We start from the raw sequence: 18,570 nt of genomic DNA on the forward strand, positions 1-18,570 counted from the left end.
TCTCCCAAAAGAGGAAGAGAGCTGACAATGTATGTTTTCCTTAAGCTTTTCTCACATTTTCCCAAAGTGACATGAGAGTCTAGTAGTATATAAAGAAAAGTAAAGCACCTATTCCCACTACCACAGAATAAAACTTCCTTTGTTCCAACTTGAGTTCCATCCCACAATCTCCAAGGTAGGACAGAATGTTTCAAACCATCAAAGAGAAGATAGCACAGCCAGTCAACTCATCCAAGAATCAACGTACTTCATTAAAAGCATTTGACAAGTTGAGGTTCACAGCCTAATAGTGTGACAAGCAAAAAGGGACTGGCAAAAGTGGATATATTTGGAGATTTGCTAATTTAGTTCTCTAGGGAGGATGATTTATGTCCCTGTGATGACATACAATGTCTCTATCAGTCTAGAGCTGGGTTTCTTAAACTTTTTCCACTTGAAATTCCTTCAGCACTTCTTGAACTGTGGGTAGCAAAACCATATGGGGTCACAACTCACAGTTTAAGAAATTCTGGTCTAGAGAACTCCTTGAAAAAGTAAGATCTAGGCTGGGGGGTGGGCTTGGGGCAGATGGGTGGGAAATTTTATCCAAAGTCATACCCTGAAAAAGAATAACACTACTTATTTTTCCCCTTTAGCAGAAGCACCCGTGGACTTGCCTCCCTATGAGAATGAGCTCCATGTACTAATGTGTCCTGTTAGGCACAACACTAATATATCATGGGTTTAATGCTTTTACTGAAAATCTTCCTTAAATGCTCTACCTTAAGGAGCTAATCTTTCTAATTTTATGTAGGCTTATACATTTCCCCCTTCAATGGAAGTAATGGAATTATTACAGGATGTTAGACCAAAAGAGGGTAGGAATTAAAATTGAATATTACCTTGATTTGCATGTGACAGTTCTGACCATTTTTAGGGAATTAACCTCCCTCCCTAAAGTCATTTCAAAAATAAGTATTTCTAATACTGAATATAAGTGATTTTTTAAAATCCTGTTCATAAAATGGTATAAACCCTGCAGATATTTTGATTTAATTACATTCCAAGTTAGTGGATTACTCCACTATTCCACCATCTGTGTGGGCTGATCCTGTAGCTTCCCAGGAGGCAGAGAATACTTAATTAGAGAACACCACCAGTGATTAACCCCTCAGAAAGGGGGTAGGTTAGACCATACCCAGGAAGGGAGCTGAAGAGGAACAGCAGCACATCATTACAGGAATCCCCTTCAAGCTATCAAATAAGCAGCCTATTTTTCCATAAGCCACACTTGAAATGAAAGTTGTTCTAATTCAAACCTTAAACCAACAGAGGCAATCATGAGATGGAATGAACAACCTGGAGTCCAGATTTTTAAATTTAGAGGTAGAATAGAATCCAACTCCTCCTTTTCATTTTTGGCAGGCAAATGGTACGGATTTGGATCCTCTTCAGTTATGTTCTGTGGATTACAAAGGGATTCTACCCACAAAGAACTTAAGGTCTTTTAAATTCTATTTTTATTTATTTATTCTATTTTAAATTCTCTCTGGACAAAAGACAGAATTTTAATTTAGGCTATACCTATAGTCAGTTATTCCATCTTTTTAGAAATGAGTAAAGGAAAGAATATTAGATTTAGATATCAAAAGATATAGGTTTAAGTAAACTCCACAGTTTGGTAACAGTTCAAGTAACAACTTTTCCAAGTCTGTTTTTTCATCTGTATAATGGAGTATAGTAAGACTTGTACTATGCACAATCTATGTACTAATCTATCTGCTATCTACTATAGTAATACTTATATTTAATGCTACCTATTCAATAGAGCTGCTGTAAAGACAAAATTAAAAAATCAGAGGTAGGGATATCCCCTCCTCTAATACAGATTAAAATCCTTCCATACCTTAGAAGATGATTTCATGAGTTGCTATGGACAAAAAAATTCATCATCTTGTGGTCGTCAACCTATGACTTTCCAAACTTGGCTGGGTTGTTCCTCTGGAAGCAAACGAATAATCTTCTATCTCTTAGACTAGATATTCTCTAGGGTTCCTTTCAAATCTAATGATCTGTGATTATCCCATGAGGAAGTCTTCCCAGTTTGGTAGACCTACCAGAGTTTATATTTTATTGGCATCACTTTCAAGAATCCAGAGTCACCTCCATGTTACAAGGAAGTACTATGACAAGACCATAGTAGAAGGACACACTATATTGTTGCTGTTTAATCCTTTCAGTTGTGTCCAAACTCTTTGTGACCCCATTGGGGGTTGTCTTGGCAAAGATATGGAAGTGGTTTGCTATTTCTTTCCTTCTCCAGCTCATTTTACAGATGAGGAAACTGAGGCAAATAGTCAAGTGACTTGCCCAGGGTCACACGGCTAGTAAGTGTTTGAAACCAAATTTGAACTCAGGAAAATGAGTCTTCTTGGCTTCAGGTCACCTAAGCTGCCCCTCATACTATATAAACTCTACAATTATTTTTCTCAAACAAGTTTCTAGCTTGGATAGGGATCTCTGAATTAGTTGCAGTTTAAATATTCTACTAGATTATTTCACAATTAAAAAATAGAAAAGTCAAAAGTGCTTCATCAAGTAATAATAATCATTAAGATCATGAGAATGATAGCTAACATTTATACTTAAATTTTTGCAAAATGATTTCCATTCATTATTTCATTTGCTTTCCATAATTCATACGAATAAGGTATCTTCTTATACTCCATAGTCTAAGTGAAACATTTATGGGCTACTGAACATTTAAGGACTTTGAAATCTCCATCTCACAAGCTAAAACACTTCTGGAGCAGTCTGGCCTAGCTCAGCAATATTCTCAGGAGATGATTATAAATGAGAAAACCTAGGCATGAAAGCTGAATCGGATGCCACTCCTGGTGAGCCAAATTCCCTCAAATTTTGTTAGTATTGGAGTCTAAAACACAGAACTGAAAACTATCCAATGACATCCCTCCCAATCCCCACCCTAAACAACTAGGAAGAAATGTCTGGTATTTAGGATTTAAATGAGGAAATACCATCTAAACACTTGACACCTCCCCCCCTCAATTGAAGACTCAAATGGAGAAATACCATCTAAATACCGACCATCATCACTTACAAAAGAAAATCACACAAGTTAGTCGAAGAACTGAACATGCCACTAAAAATGCCACACCATACCATGTTAGCTTTCTGCTGCTGTGGTATGGCATTTTAGGTCATTTTTAAAAGCTAATCTTATTATGCAGATGAAGAAAATCTGAGGTTTGGAGAAATTAAATGACCTGCCCAAAGTTAGGTGCTGAGTGGTGGAGTTGACTTGAACCCACATTTTCTGACATTGAAATCTAGTATTCATTCCTTTACGTCACAGTTTTTTCTTTTTCTTTTTTTTTTGGAGGGCAGTTGGGGTCAAGTGACTTACCCAAGGTCACAGGGCTAGTAAGTGTTAAGTGTCTGAGGAAGAATTTGAACTCAGGTCCTCCTGACTCCAGGGCTGGTGCTCTATTCACTGTGTCAACCTAGCCGCCCCACATCACAGTTTTTTAAAATGGAGTAAGTGACTGCAGCTCTATCCTAAAATCAGATTCTGTCTTTGGTCCAGAAAGCCAAAGGCTGTGTTTGTTTAAAACCCAGAGAAAAAATCTGCACTTCAGGATTTAATGAAACTTTCAATTCCATTTCTTTATCTAAGTGAAATGTTCGTCCCTCCCACACCTACCCTCATCATGAGTGCTATGATCTTACCTCCATGGTATGGGTTTTTCCTGAAGAGGTCTGTCCATATGCAAAAATAGTCCCATTGTAACCTTCCAGTACATCTATAGAAAAAGAAAATAAATGTCCAATCCAGTTATTTCTTTACTTGGTGTAACTTGTTAAATTTCATGTCATGTTTAACATATATTGCATCCTCAAACTTTTCAACACAAGAGAACATTTAATAAACGAGTCAGAACTATTAGGATCTGCCTTCTCCTTCTCTACTGAACACCAAAGGACAATGGAAATGGGTTCAGATTAGTGCAAGATGAATCAAAGAATGAGGAGTTCATGAGAATGGACTGGGAAGTATTTTCTCCATAGAGCTCTAAGATCAAGAGGCTTGGAAGATACTTTAAAAGACCTTCTGAGGCCCTTTCTACAAATGAGTGGCATGTGTGTGTATGTAAACCATAATATATTTATCATATATGATAAAGACATGTACACCAATATAATAAAGCTGTGTGTGTATATCATATATTTTTCATAAATGATAAAGATATGTATACTAATATAATAAAGCTGTTTATATATCATATATTTTCATATATGATAAATATATGTATACTAATATAATAAAGCTGTATGTATATACACACATATATGTATACACACACATACACATTGTTATTACATCAGCCAAAAATAAAGTCACAGGTGCTTTGAATTTCTGGAGAACCAGGCAGAATAGGATTTCTTTCCTGGGATTTAATCTGTTTAGAATATAGCTCCCAGTTAGATCCTTAGGGAATTCTCTTGTGAAAGTCCACACAAGAGCTTCCAAAGAATGGAATTCTTTCTGGGGTGAGGTAACAAGAGATTTCGGTCTATAAAACAAGAAGCATGGCAACCACTGGCTGAGAGACTAAAAGGAGCTCCGACTTACATTTGAAAACCTCCTGTTTCCTCCGTGACGGTACTAGCAAGCTAGCCAGTCACATTAGCATCAGGATTTTTTAAAAAATTATACAATGAAGTCACTCACTGTGAAAACCCACACACATTGCAGGCCCTCTTCCATTTCACACAGGGAAAAGGAAAGGCACATGGAAGGAGGATGTTTTTCCTGAAAGAACTGAGTTTATCTGTAGGAAACGTTTCAAAGCAGCAGAGGTGATTAAAATATATTAGTAGTCCTTTTCCCCAGTTACTCTTGAATGCATACAAATATCTCAGAAAGTAAAAAGAAACATAATTAGTCTCTCTAATGCCAGCTAACCTTGCCTATGGGGAGGAAGTCTTAATTTGCCAAAGGCAGGGACAGAGAGATGTGTGCTCTGTGGTGAAAGAAATCAATCAGGCAGGCAATCAGCTCAATCCATTTAGTTGACCAAATAGCTTTTAAGCCTCTGAGAGCTTGATATGATTTCATGATGCTGATTCAGATTTCCCTTTTTAAAAGTCATCTTATTGGTCCAGGTTGATGGGGTTTGAGCTGAGACAGGAAAGAAAACAAGACTTTTCGATTGGAAGGGCAAGGGAGAGGGGAGAGGAAGGTAATGGTGGGGAAACTGCGTATAGAAGAGAAAGGAGAGGGGACAATGGAGAGAGGGGAGGAAAAGAGAGGGCACAAAGGCTTGCTAGTTACAGGTAATAAATATATCTAACAACCATGTGGTTTGGGGACGAGGGAAATGTTCAAACCTAACTGTACACAAGAGCTTACAGCAGGCTGTAACATTTTTACACTTATCAATCCTTACCAGAGTTCATCTGATGATTGTGAATATAGCAGCCTATAAAAACCCAGTATTTAGGGCCATGGGCCCTATATTCAATTTTTCTTACAATTTTAACTTGTTTATGAGTAAATTTCTTTCAGATTCCTCAATTCATTTAACCAATCAACAAACACTGGCATACCCACAATGTACCAGGAGCTAAACTGGTGGATTCATCTTAGTTTCTTTGGCTACCTGAAAATCATAACAAATACAGATATAAAAATGCTCTAGAAAATTACAAGCAAAACATGGATTCCAAACTCAAAGCATTTAGAGGACACCTCATCCATTTTCATTTTATTTGTAAGGATTGGGGAGTGGGGTCAATGAGTCACCTCATCCACTTAACTGTGATCTCTTAATTGGGTGAGAACATATATCCACTGATCAGTCAAAGGTGTGAACAAGGCTGGGGCATCTCCATTGAATCAATGAAAGACATTTCAAGGGCAGCAATAGGAAGTGTGGTTTGACTGAGAGACTTTTCCATGGCCTGTGGGTTGTATGTAAAATCATCAAGAAGAGGATTCAAGCACCTGGAAGTTTTGTGGTAGAAACCTTCTAGCCAAGCCCCTGAGAAGGAAATGCTTGGTGGTGAAGCGGAGAGAACTTGGTCTTTTCCCCACCCACCTCACTAAAGGACAACTTTTTAAATTTCTCAGGGTTGGAGGATTTTGGGGCTTCCTATAAATGCCTCGGGATTTCAGAATCTCTGGAAGAACTGATTCAAGCGTCTATAATATGAGCCAAAAACAAAGATATTGAGGAATGGCAAATTAAAGATTCTACAAAGAGACTAGGAGAAAAAATATACTATGTCTAAGGAGAGATTCAGGAATACCTCATAAAAAAAAGAAAAGGATTCCTAGCAATCAAGAGCTATAAGTTATCACTTGGTATAAGGGTTATGGGATTTAAAGATCTTCCATGCCCTGTTGGACTTGCTGACGTAGCAGGAAGGAGCGGAGCAAGAGGTAGCGGAAGCCAAAACTAGAGTTCCTGTGGTGGCTGGTGGTGGTGGCGACGGCGGCAGCAGCAGCAGAGGCATCGGCAGCGCAAAGCCCTTTTTGAGTTAGCCAGAATTTCTGCTAAGGACTCCTGCTGAGGACTGCCAGGGGCCGGAGCTGCTGGGAGCGCACTTCCCGGACGCTGGGTGGTTGCTGTGAGTGGGGAGAGGAGGACCTTTGCCTGAGGTAGCCTGTTCTGTTTTAAAGGCTTGAAAATGTGGGTGCTTTCTACTTTATCTACCTGTGCCAATGTCATAACTACTCTGATGGCTTTCACTTTCTGGTTTTGGGACTCAGTCTTTTGGTATCTTAATAAATTTTCTAGTTTATTTCCCCATATGGCAAGCATGACGTATTTTGTGATGGATAATTATATCAGCATATCTGTAATCTCCATAGCCATTGTGAATATGGCATTGCTGATACACTTGGTCACATGTGCTCTCTTATGCCCACATTTCTAATGTGTTGGTGGACAGTCTGGGGGAATGCTTCATAGCAATTATTTTTACTATACCATCTTAGCAAATGTACTTTTCTTAAAAATTAAATCTATCTGACAATTGATAACTATCAGAGAAGCACACTAGCAGGAATTTAAGATATGTATTACAAGAAAACCACCACTACCTCCACTCTTTCAGAGTCCTTTAGAACCCTAAGGGAAAAAGTAGTAGAAAGTTGATCTCTGGACATCCCTCTGAACAATCAGTGCCAGTGTAGGTAGGAGGAGTAAACTCTGAGTATGCACAACAGATGGAGTAAATTAAGGGCCTCCTAACTCTAAATCCAGGGCTCTTTCTGTACTGTACTTTAAATCCCATTTCTGTACTGTACTTTAAGTCCCATTTCATTCTTTTCAGGAAACATTGATTTTAGAGATAGGCATAAACTACACTGATACGGTAAGCACAACAAAATTTGAGTATTAACAGTGTCAGATAGCTTGGTTACTGAACTGATTTCTCAATTAAAACTATATAATCTACAAAATTAAACCTGTCTGCCAAAGTGAAATAGGATCTCTTCATCTTGTACTACTCCTAAATAGAGTAGAAAGAAATCATAAAACACATCTTCATCAGCTGACTGGGGCATGATGGGAGAAGTCAGCATATTCCTTCCTTCCCACTGCCACTTCCAGACCACTTGCCCTACCACTCTCTCCACTGTGGCTACTCCCTCTCTCTTATTGGAGAAGATGGAGGGTGGACATCAGAAGAGCTCCTCCCAGATCCTCCATTGAAGGAGGACTCCCAGGATAGCCATCTCATAATTTCCCACTGGATGCAAGACTTCATCTTCCCCTTTCCCTCTCCTCTGCTTCCTAGCTTCTTTTTATCTGTTAAAAGTTCCTTGAGGACAGGGATTGTCTTTTGTCTTCCTTCCTATCCCTAGCACTTAGCTCAGTGCCTGGCACATAGTAGGTGCTTAATAAGAGTTTATTAACTGACTGACTATAAAATGCATGGATTAAACTATTAATGTTCTTTCCAGCTCTTACATTCAATAACCTTAAACACTAAAACATACAATTTCAATAATATGATTTTTTCTAAAAATCTTTTCATAAACAAAATCAGTGCAGCTAGAATACAAAAGAGAGTAAACCAACTGGGGGGAACCATTTCCATCAACTATCTGAAAATCTGAAATCCAAGATATGTTAAAAGTTTATTTTTAAGAGCTAACAATATTCTGTTAAGAACTGGCATAACTAGTTTAATAATGTTCCAACATGAACTACAATTACTCCCTAATTACAATAAAAAAAAACTTAACTGTTACAAAGAATTTCAATATACATTCATCCAATTCTCTTCTTTATCTTGTCTTACAAGTGATATGAGGTACCTCTTGGTTAGTGTAAATAGCTATACCAACAGGGATGCCTTTCTCCTCTATCTCCCAAATAACTAGTGACGCATATTCTCTTTAACAAGCACATCATTTTTCTTTGTATAACCAGATACTTTGTAACAAGTGGCCATTTTTTAATCTTTATCTCACATAATGTATAAATATTGTGAGTTGAATTTTAAGACACATACATGTCCATCAACTACTGGTAAAGTATGTTTCACTGAGTAAAATAAACTGCAGTCTCTATATGATGACTGGTTTCTAAGCAATAGCCATTCAATGGACTCAAGGAGAACTTGAACAACAGATATAGGGAATTAACATTAAAAATGTATGATCAAGGAGAGGCTAGGTGGTACAATGAATAGAACATCGGCCCTGGAGTCAAGAGGGCCTAAGTTCAAATCTGGCCTCAGACACTTAACACTTACTAGCTGTGTGACCTTGGGCAAGTCACTTAACCTCAATTGCCCTCCAAAAAAAAAAGCAAATACACACACACACACACATATGATCAAGAGTCATGTCCTAGTATATAAAAAGTCAAATAACAAACAGTAATTAAACAATAAAATGCAAATAATGGACATCTAAAGTTTTTTTTAATGTTACCAATCACTAATAACAGAAATGTAAATTTAAATAATTTTAAAAATTTTTTTGCCTCATGCCCATTAAACTGGCAAAGATGAAGGTATGTTGGGGAGCAGTAAGAAAAAAGACTGAATATACTGGTAGAAGAATTATAAATTGGTCGAAGTGGTATTTTAGAATACCCCTTGGAATTCCATCAGAAAAGTCACTAAATTATTTATTCTTTTCGGGTTATTTCACTCCTATATATATATATGCAAGGAAGCCAAAAGACATAAGGAAAGGTCAGTCCTATGAATAAGACAATATTCAAGTAATTACTCTTTGCAGCAGCAAAAACCGACCAACCCTGATAATGTGGGTGTTCAATGATTGAGCAAACTGTGGTATATAAATGTAATGGGATAATGCTGTGGTATAAGAAGTGATGGATATGAGGAATCCTGCAAAACGGTGGAAGATTTGAATGAACCGATTCTACCCAAAGAAAGCAGAACCAGGTAAACAATATGAACAATGACTATAATGTAAATAAAAATAAGACTAAACAGAAGCTTAACTCAAATGTCAATAAATCTCAGTCTGATGAAGAGACAATGAAACACTCTTTCTTCCTAAGTATAGAAGTGAGGGATTAGAGGGCTAAAAGGTTGCCTACGAGGTTGCCAACAAGTTCATTTCATCAGTTGATTTTGCAGAATAGTTTTTGATACACAGGAAGTCTTATGAAAAGAATGGTATATAGTGGGAATTTATTGTGAATATATATATAAAGATATAGATACAGGATAGAGACTGTAGCTATGATTTCATTGATATAGGTAATTACCTATGAGGAAACTCCTACCAATACAGTTCAATAACTTCTCAGGACCTTAAAATCTTGGAGGTCATACATAGCACTAAGAGGTTGAGTTTCTTGCCAGTGATATACAGAATTAAAACTTGAACTTGAGGTCTCCTGGCTCTGAAGTCAGCTTGTTATCAACCTAACCATACTGCCTCAATTCAAAACCTAATAGAGGTGAATGATCAATAAAAAATTTAAATTATATATAAATTTTAAAAATCTCCAAATAAGTATAATTAAGCTGGAACATAGAATATATGTAAGAACTTAGGAAAATGAAATATCTAGATTTATCTATAAAAAATGTCCCAAGAGTTTGTGTCCAGTTTTAAGCTTTAATAGCTTTAATACTGCAGAGGAATATAAATGCAGTCATTAAAAACTCAATGGTTTTAAGAAGGAAGGATAATCCATTGCTCCCAAGAGGAAAAAAGAAAGGAGGAAAATAAAATTTAAGTATTCTTTGCCTTGAATGTAAGACAAGGGAGGCCAAGACTTGGTTTTTGTGTTCTGGGTCTTCCCTCTTATGGAGAGAATGTTACAACATCTGAGAACATGGGGAGAAGGCAATCATGCCCACCCAACATTGTCTTTGAGGTCAGCTGCCTCCTCTCTCACCAGCTTCCACAGTGAAACAATCACTATGGTAAATGACTCGCAGATCTAGGGTGTCCTGCCAATACTGCCCCCGGCAGTAAAGGGACCTGTCAAGGCTGGAGCCCTTGGAAGTTTACAAAGCTAGTTCACTTAGCAGGCTCAAAAGCTGGGTATAGAACAGAAAATAACAGCTCTGCCAAAACAAATAAAAAAGCATGGGGCTTTCATAAAAGAGTCTAACTAAAATACAGCAACAAACTCAAGGGAGCAGCCCTATTAAGAAAGAAGAAGCTTTTTTCACAACATTAAAATAACTACAATGCTGTGGGAGCTCTGACCTATGACTGGGAAAGTTACAATTTTTGCAAAGTAAAAGTCTTGGGATTCCAGAACTATATTTTTCCTTTCTTTTCTCTACCTTTACTATCATCCCTGGCCTCCCCACATCCAATGTTCTCTTTCTACAGGACTTGCTTGTCTATTTGGCCAAAGAAATAATCTCCCACAAAGAAAACATGGCAATTATGTAGTTGTCAAAGACTGAACTGCAAGGCTGGTCCAACTCAACTGTTTTTTAGGTACAGAGTTCTAGAACTAGATGGCACCAGACAAAGAAGCAGCCCTTTGATAACCAACCCATCAATTATACAATTAACTAATATTCATGTTGATAACACATTTTATATATTAAGAGAAAAACACTGGGCTCAACCCTCAGGACATTTTATGATAAAAAAAATTAGTTCTATCCAGCCACTCTCCATTTTGGGGGAGTATTAATATACATCATAAGCAAACATCAGGTGTCATACAAAGATCTGGAGTCATAAGACCTGAGTTGAAATCCCACCTCTGATACTTAATATCCGTGTGACCTTGGGAGAGTCTCTTCACCTTTCTAGGACACAATTTCCCAACTTGTAAAAGGAGGGGGCACGATTAGATCATCACTATTTCCTTCCAACCATAAATTCTATGAAATATAAGAGTACTATACTCATAGCACTTTTTTCTCAAAAATATTTTAAAATTCCCATTTATTATACAAGTTATCAAAAATATCAGATGAGTTGTTAAAATTGAAAACTAAAAATTAATTGAGGAAATAATCCTGTGACTTGAGATAAATTTTCATAGCCTTTTTCACCTCTTATTCTGGCCATTAAATATTGCAAAGAATTTAGTCCCCAGCTATTCCAGGAACCTGGATAAACAAAACTGGGTATGCACAGGAAAAAAGTCTTTTCTAGAATGAATAAGACATTTTAAAAAGGTTTAGGAAAAAGAGAAAATGTAAATAAGAAACTATCACTGGTGGTTCTCTGGGTACTTTTGCCTATAACCCATTTTCATGATAGGAAAGGCAAATACACTAAGTAATCAACCTATATCAGCTGTTACATATTTATAATAAATTGTGGTGTTTAATTCCCTGTAGCTAGCATTCAGGGAGGAAGGGGAGAATAGAAAGGGAGAGAGATAGAGATAAAAATAGAAAGCAAAAGAGAGTGCTTCCTGAGATTTAAACCTGTATTTCTTATGCTGAAATATATAGCCACTTCCTCCACTGCCTTAATGCAAAAAATAAAAAAGAATATAAGAATCTCATAAAGATGCCCCACTGGTTAGGAAATCTTCCTCTGATAACAAGGTAGAATAAAGCAGTGTTTGGTGCTAGTAAAGAGTCAAGCTAATGGATAAGGATTTTCATGGCGTAAAAGATTTCTTTCAGTACTTCATTCTCTTGCAAAAGGAAAATGTTCTATTATTTCGTGATTATTGGGCCTGTAATTATAATCAAGGCCATGGCCATCTAATGGTTTCTGAAGGACCAAGCACACAAAGGGGGCCTAAATAGCTTCAATGAATGGCGGGTATAATATGATTTTTATTATTGTTTTTGCTGCTTTTACAGATATAATTAGGAGGGACTTTCCAATGGAGGCCATCCAACCCGAATCAGAATGTCAGCTCCTAGAGGACAAAGAAGGTATTTAAACTACTGTAACAGCAAGCACAGAAGTGAAGAAAAAAAATTAATGCATTCTGTCTGAAATACTCACCAGCTGTGTGACCTTGGGCAAATCACATAAACTATCTGAGCCTCCCTTTCCTCTTAGAATAAGTGGGGGTAATTGTACATTTTAAATGGCGATAATTATGGCATCTACCTCACAATATTAATGTGAAGGCAAGATGAGGTAATACACGTATGGCGCTTTCCAAACCTTAAAGCTATATAAATGTGGGTAATAATAGCAGAGTAAATAAAAGAAATAAGAAAAAGGAAACCCTAGTTCATCTATGATCACTTACTTCAATAAAAAGGAAATTATATATTGATAGCAGTGAGACAAGGACAACTTAAGAAAAGGAAGGAGAAAAACACACACATGCATATAACTATCAAGAGACAAAAAGGATCAACATTAGAGAGAAAAACAAAAACCTTTTTTTGTGTACTTATCCATCACTAGATCAAGGAAAAGCCCAAAACTTCTCTTGGCAGGCTCCATGGGCTGCACAGTTGATCAACCTTGGGCCATCTCCTCTTCCTTTGCTTTTCTGGCGAAGTCTAAGGACCCTTTTTCAGAATACCATTTAAAAATAATTAAAGGATATGCTAAATTTCAGTTAGAGGTCTATCAAAATAAAAATTTAAGTTTTCACCTTCCAACTTCATAGACCCTCTGAAATCTATCCAAATAAGAACACCTATAACAGAGCCAAGGAGACCAAAGAAAACTCAGAACTTGACACAGATTCATGCTACTTTATTCAGAGCAAGCCCAGATTCACGCATCATTTTCTCTGCAATTTTCCACAATAATCATACTACTCAGACCATCACAATAATAGCTACCAGAGCAAAGAACCACTTAGGTACTACAATATGAATTAGAAAGAATCATGGCCCATTACAGCATTAAATCTAGTTATCTGCACAGCTACCAAAGAGCTGAAGCACACTGTTCAGAGAAATACCTGCTGCTGCTTTTCATGAATTTCAATGTACCTAAAACTACTGATGTCTTGTTTTGTTTTTTTTAAGAACTAAATGTAGCATTTGGGGTAGTAAGATGTGGATACCCTCCAAAACTGTTCATAGAGGGAGTGATATCTGTGAATTCGAAGCAGCAGTTTTCACAGTGTATACGTTAAAATGGAAGCACTGAAGGGGAAAAATGATCATGAAAAGCAAAGAAACAGGAAAGGGCCCCAAGGCTGCTCATCTGCACAGCCTGTGGAGCCTGCCAAGAGAAGCTTTAATCTTTTCCCTGATCTGAGATGACAGGTAGAGTAATTTTTAAATGATGCATCTTCCTGCTGATTATTCTGCCACAGATCCATCATAGTCAAGGGCAGAACCAGAGAAAAGGACACATTTCCAAATTGTGAATGTAAGGCTGTGAGCCACCAAATTTGCCAGGCAAATGCATGGAAGAGAGCTGGATGGGAAAGATGAAAGCATTAATGAACATGCTAAGCAGTTCCAAGAGTAAATCAGAATCCAGCATTTATGAAGCGCCTACTATATCCTAGGCATTGTGCTAAATGCTAGGGATATTTTAAAAAAGGCACAAAAAAAAGTCTCTGCTCTTAAGGACTTCACAGACTAATAGAGAAGACAACATATAAACAATGATGCCCGTACAAGATAAATATAGGATATGCATTGAAAGAGGATAAAATTGGTGGTAATCTCAGAGGAAAAGCATTAAAATTAAGGAGGACTGGAAGAAGCTGCCTTTAGCTCAGCCTTGAAGGAAGCCAGGGAAGCAAGGAGCCAGGGGATGAGGAGGGAGAGTGTTCCAGGCATGGAGAAGAGTCAGTGAAAATGTTCTGAATAAAGAAATGGAGTGGCTAGTGCCAGGAAGAGCCCAAAGATCATCTAACAACCTCACAGGCAATAAGAAAAGGTAACATATTACATTCTAGGAGAGTGCCCTGACTGCACAGTTCCAATTAATACTTAAAGGAACCTGAATGACACTTTTAAAAATAAGACCCAATTGAATAAGTACAATAAAATAAGTACAATTGAAACTGAACCACAGGGATAATATTTGGCATCAAGAGCTACAAACTTTATTCTTCCTCTTAAAGGAGACTGGAAAAACAATAGTTGAGATGGTACGTGGGGTAGATTTTCATGAGTGCTTTAACCATAACGGACTATGGCTGGAATACTCTCTGGATGTCCTCTCCTCACTTTTACTTTCAGAATATCTGGCTTCTTTCAAAACTTAGCTCAAATATCACCTTCTGCAGGAAGCCTTTCCCAGGTGACCCAGTTTCTACTGTTCTCCTCTCTAAGGTAACCTTCCACCTCTCCTCTATATCTATCTTGTATGTATCTTTATAAGTACTTGTTTCCCCCCTTAAAATGTAAGCTCCGTGAAGGGAGGTACTGGTTCACCTGTTCCTTTGTGTACTTACCACAGTGCCTGGCACGTAGTACATAAGCACTTTTTAAAATACTGATTGATCCATGTTGTGAAACAACAGGAAACTGAAGGAGACTCGGGAGACCTGGATTCTTCCACTTAGGGAGGGGTATGATCCTGGGCAAATCATTTCAACTAGGCTGGCCTCAAATTTCCTCACCTGTAAAATGTGTCTGGGAAAGCTTTGGTAAGCTTTTAGATGTTCTAAAACCCTAGGCTTATAGATTCCACTTATATTATCCACTTCTGTCTAACAGGGCCCCTCTGTCAAGAGGTCACCAACAAAAGAAATAAAGTGGCTTCCAAATGAGTCGCAGAGATATTAAGTAACTTATCCAGCACTGGTCACAAAGCAAGTAACTGTCAGAGCCAGGACAGAAACTCAGAATTTCTCAGTTAGCAAATCTTTGCTTATAGCCATATCAGTTACAAGGCAGAAAAGTAACTAAGTGCTCTCAATGCCCTGGAGCTTACAGAAATAAAGAAGCCACACTTACCTTTAACGATTTGCTTAGCACAAGCATTGTAAACCTGTTCTTGGCTTGTGTTGGGTGGTAGTACTCTGTCAAACACATAGGGCTTGCCTTGCTAAAATGAGGAGAGAGAAGAGAGAACAGGAGAGACACATATTAGAAGATAAGAAAATACTCAAGCTACACATCAATGCTAATGCTGTAGAATCCAATCTTCTAATCTGTCCATTTAGGACAAATCTATCATAGGGGCCAACATGAAAGACTCTACACACGAGAATTCACATTCTAAATACACAAAATATTTACCCCATCTGTTCACGGAAATCCAAGGTTTTCTATTCCCAAGTCTTATTCTCCTTTCAGACAGGTATACCTGAGAAGCATCAAAGGCATGACTACAAAGAGTATATTTCTTTGTAGATGAAAGTCCCTCCAGAATAATGATAACTCTACCCTTTTCCGCTCAATGCTCTGAGTGACATACACCCAACCCCCACACAGACCCAAAACAAGATAAAATTTATCCTTAATGTACAATGAATGGGACAACTATTCAAGGTCTAAAGTTTTTTAGGCCAAATGGATAGTAATGACAAAGAAAAGCACTTTTTTATAAGGAAAAAAAGAGATCTGAGGTGTCTAGGTGTAAAATCCATCTATAAACCATGTCTCTCCCCCTCATCACCAAGGCAAAGCTGACAATTTCTCTTCTTTTCAACATACAATCCTACAAGCTGCCAATTTGCATTTTCTTTTCCCCATTCAACACTGCCCATAATTTTTTCGCTTTAATCTGATTTTACCCCTATAAAATTGCATGTTTATCGATTTGGAGGAGGGGTGGGGTGGGGGATGGGGGGAGGAATAGAAGGTAGAAGAGAAGAAAACACTGTGATTTGTGCATCTCCGAAATCCTAGGGATGGTTCTGGCCCAAACATTTCCCTAGAGACAGCCCAGTCTCTAGATCAGGGCAACAGTTCAGCACAGAATTAAAGGACAAGGCATGTTAGTTCTTGTAGACCACTCACTCAGATGTCTATCTCTATTACTGGCATAACATTTTGAGTTTTATGATTCCATCAGTGGCACAGAACTGCCAAGGAGTACCCACAAGTTTCTCACCATTGAATCATGTATTGACTCCACAGGACTCCATTCATTTAGCCAGTGTGACTGAATTTTAGTTGTGAAAAAAATAAACTGGGTCATATCTGTGAGCCTCTTTTCATTATTTCATACTTTAGTATTCCCAGGATTCCTAAAGAACAATAGAATCATGTCTCTATGGAATGGTCAGGACCAAAGTCATGCCATTAAAAATTAGCAATATGACTTAAAATTTTATTGAGGGAAAGAATAGTTTATCTTTTTCAAACACCAGTCAGCAGTAAAACTCCAATTCTTCCTCCTCCCCTTTAATAGGATACAAAAAAATCCATAAATTAAAATATAGTAAAAAGATCATAAGCACTGTTTAACTCTTTTTTTTCCTGATTAAGTCACATTGATTTTGTGAAATCAGCTTCTCTCTTCAAATGGTATTAGGTATATGTTATTCTTGTAGCCAGAACTCAGTGTCTCCTACTTGAAATGATTTTAGGGATTCTGGCAAGGTCCTGCTCTGCTCCTTCCCATTGACAAATGCCAGGAATTTCAAGAGATTTTTAGGACTTCAGCTTAAGGTTTTGTTTCCTATTTAAAATATACCTCTGGAGGAGACAGTACTTGAGCTACTAACTCTAATTATACAACAATGTGGATTTTTTTTTTCAGATCTTTGACTGACCAAAATTCCTGAAGGTTAGGAAGTCACTGGTTGTATTGTGTTTTGCAGGAAAATGGGGTTAGAATATAGAAATACATACACAATTGGGGTTCTAAGAAACTTTGCCTGCTTCACAGTTATATCTAGAACCAGTCCAGTTCACAAGTCAGGTAAAAGTTTGACTTTCTGTGATTTGTACAATTGAAATAAATAGTCTCAAGCACAAATGTTAGTCTGGATCTGAGATTTCATTACTATAGGAAACTTTCCCTAAGCATGCATATCAATAAATTTTTTTAAAAAGAATACACATCAACAATGGTTTTGCAATGTATAGTGTTAGAGTCACCTGGAACAAAGATATAGCTAAAGTGCCTTGCCCAGAGCAATACAACCAGTGTATGTTAGTGGTGAGCCTTGAATTCAGGTCTTCTTGGCTCTGAAGGTAGTCCCTATCTGCTATACCACATTAACTTTCTCAGTCCTAAATTATATTAATTTATCAACATTCCATATTCTTTCTTGTTTTACCTATTTGTCAATTTAATAACAGAAAAACAAGGCAGAGAGTGTAGTGAACAAATAGGTATTTGACTATTCACTGAACACTTTGGAAAGAAACAGAAATGCAGCTTATGGTTCATTTAAAACAAATATGACATGTTTACAAATTTGATTATAATCACCAAGATGATGGGGTGGATAGGTGGCACAGTGAATAGAGCACTAGCCCTGGAATCAGGAGGACCTGAGCTTAAATCTGGCCTCAGACACTTAACACAAAACTAGCCGTGTGACCTTGGGCAAGTCACTAAACCGCAACTGCCCTACCTTCCCCCTCCAAAAAGCAAAATAATACTAATAATCACCAAGATGAGTCATCTTGACCACAAACAACAATATTCTGGTTTGGGGGACAGGATCAAGGCAAAAATTCTAACCTACTAAATATTGTACATAGGAAGAAAAGATGCTCCTGTTAGATTTCCTGATCTTTTTTCAGAATTTACATTAGTAAGAGAGTGGGGAGAGAATAAAGGACATCCAAATATATTTCCTGAGCTTCAGTCAAATGCTAGGCACCATTTGTCAAGTGCCAAAGAAGTAATACAGCAATTTCCTATAACCTGTTATTAACTGCCAAACAAGAAACTGCTTAAGAATCATTACAACTCTATATTGAAAAAAGGCAGAAATTAAAAAATGAACACTTACAAAATCTATCTTGTCAGTACTAAACATTAAGAGAATAACAATGGAGCCAAAAATTCAAAAACCATTGTTACATTTCCTTCCTTATCTTGAATTGGTAAGTAGGGGTTCATTTTAAGTGAATTTGAAAGTCTTACTTGACAGAATCCATTCAGGTATTTAATTTTGGTTTTGGAAGAACTGAGGGATAGTGTAATATAGTAGATAGAGAGCCAGCCAGGAAGATCTGGATTCAAATTCCTGTGTCATTCTGTCATTCTGTCATTTGACACATTCTGACTGTGTG

The 18,570-nt window shown here is 37.4% G+C and overlaps 1 protein-coding gene across 1 annotated transcript in view; it reads right to left on the minus strand.

Annotated features, from left to right (window-relative positions):
• The window catches only part of KIF5C (kinesin family member 5C), a 195,233-nt gene that overhangs the window by 92,109 nt on the left and 84,554 nt on the right, over positions 1-18,570 (minus strand). The window contains exons 2-3 of the mRNA XM_069066766.1: positions 15,328-15,418; positions 3,730-3,803 (exon numbers count right to left, since the gene is read on the minus strand). Of these exons, the coding sequence (XP_068922867.1) occupies positions 3,730-3,803; positions 15,328-15,418 (165 nt within the window). The remainder of the gene's footprint in view (positions 1-3,729; positions 3,804-15,327; positions 15,419-18,570) is intronic.

This window comes from Petaurus breviceps, unplaced genomic scaffold (genome assembly GCF_028583685.1).
Source record: "Petaurus breviceps papuanus isolate PSGF00001 unplaced genomic scaffold, PetGlider_PUasm1.0 90723, whole genome shotgun sequence".
Lineage (NCBI taxonomy): Eukaryota > Metazoa > Chordata > Mammalia > Diprotodontia > Petauridae > Petaurus > Petaurus breviceps.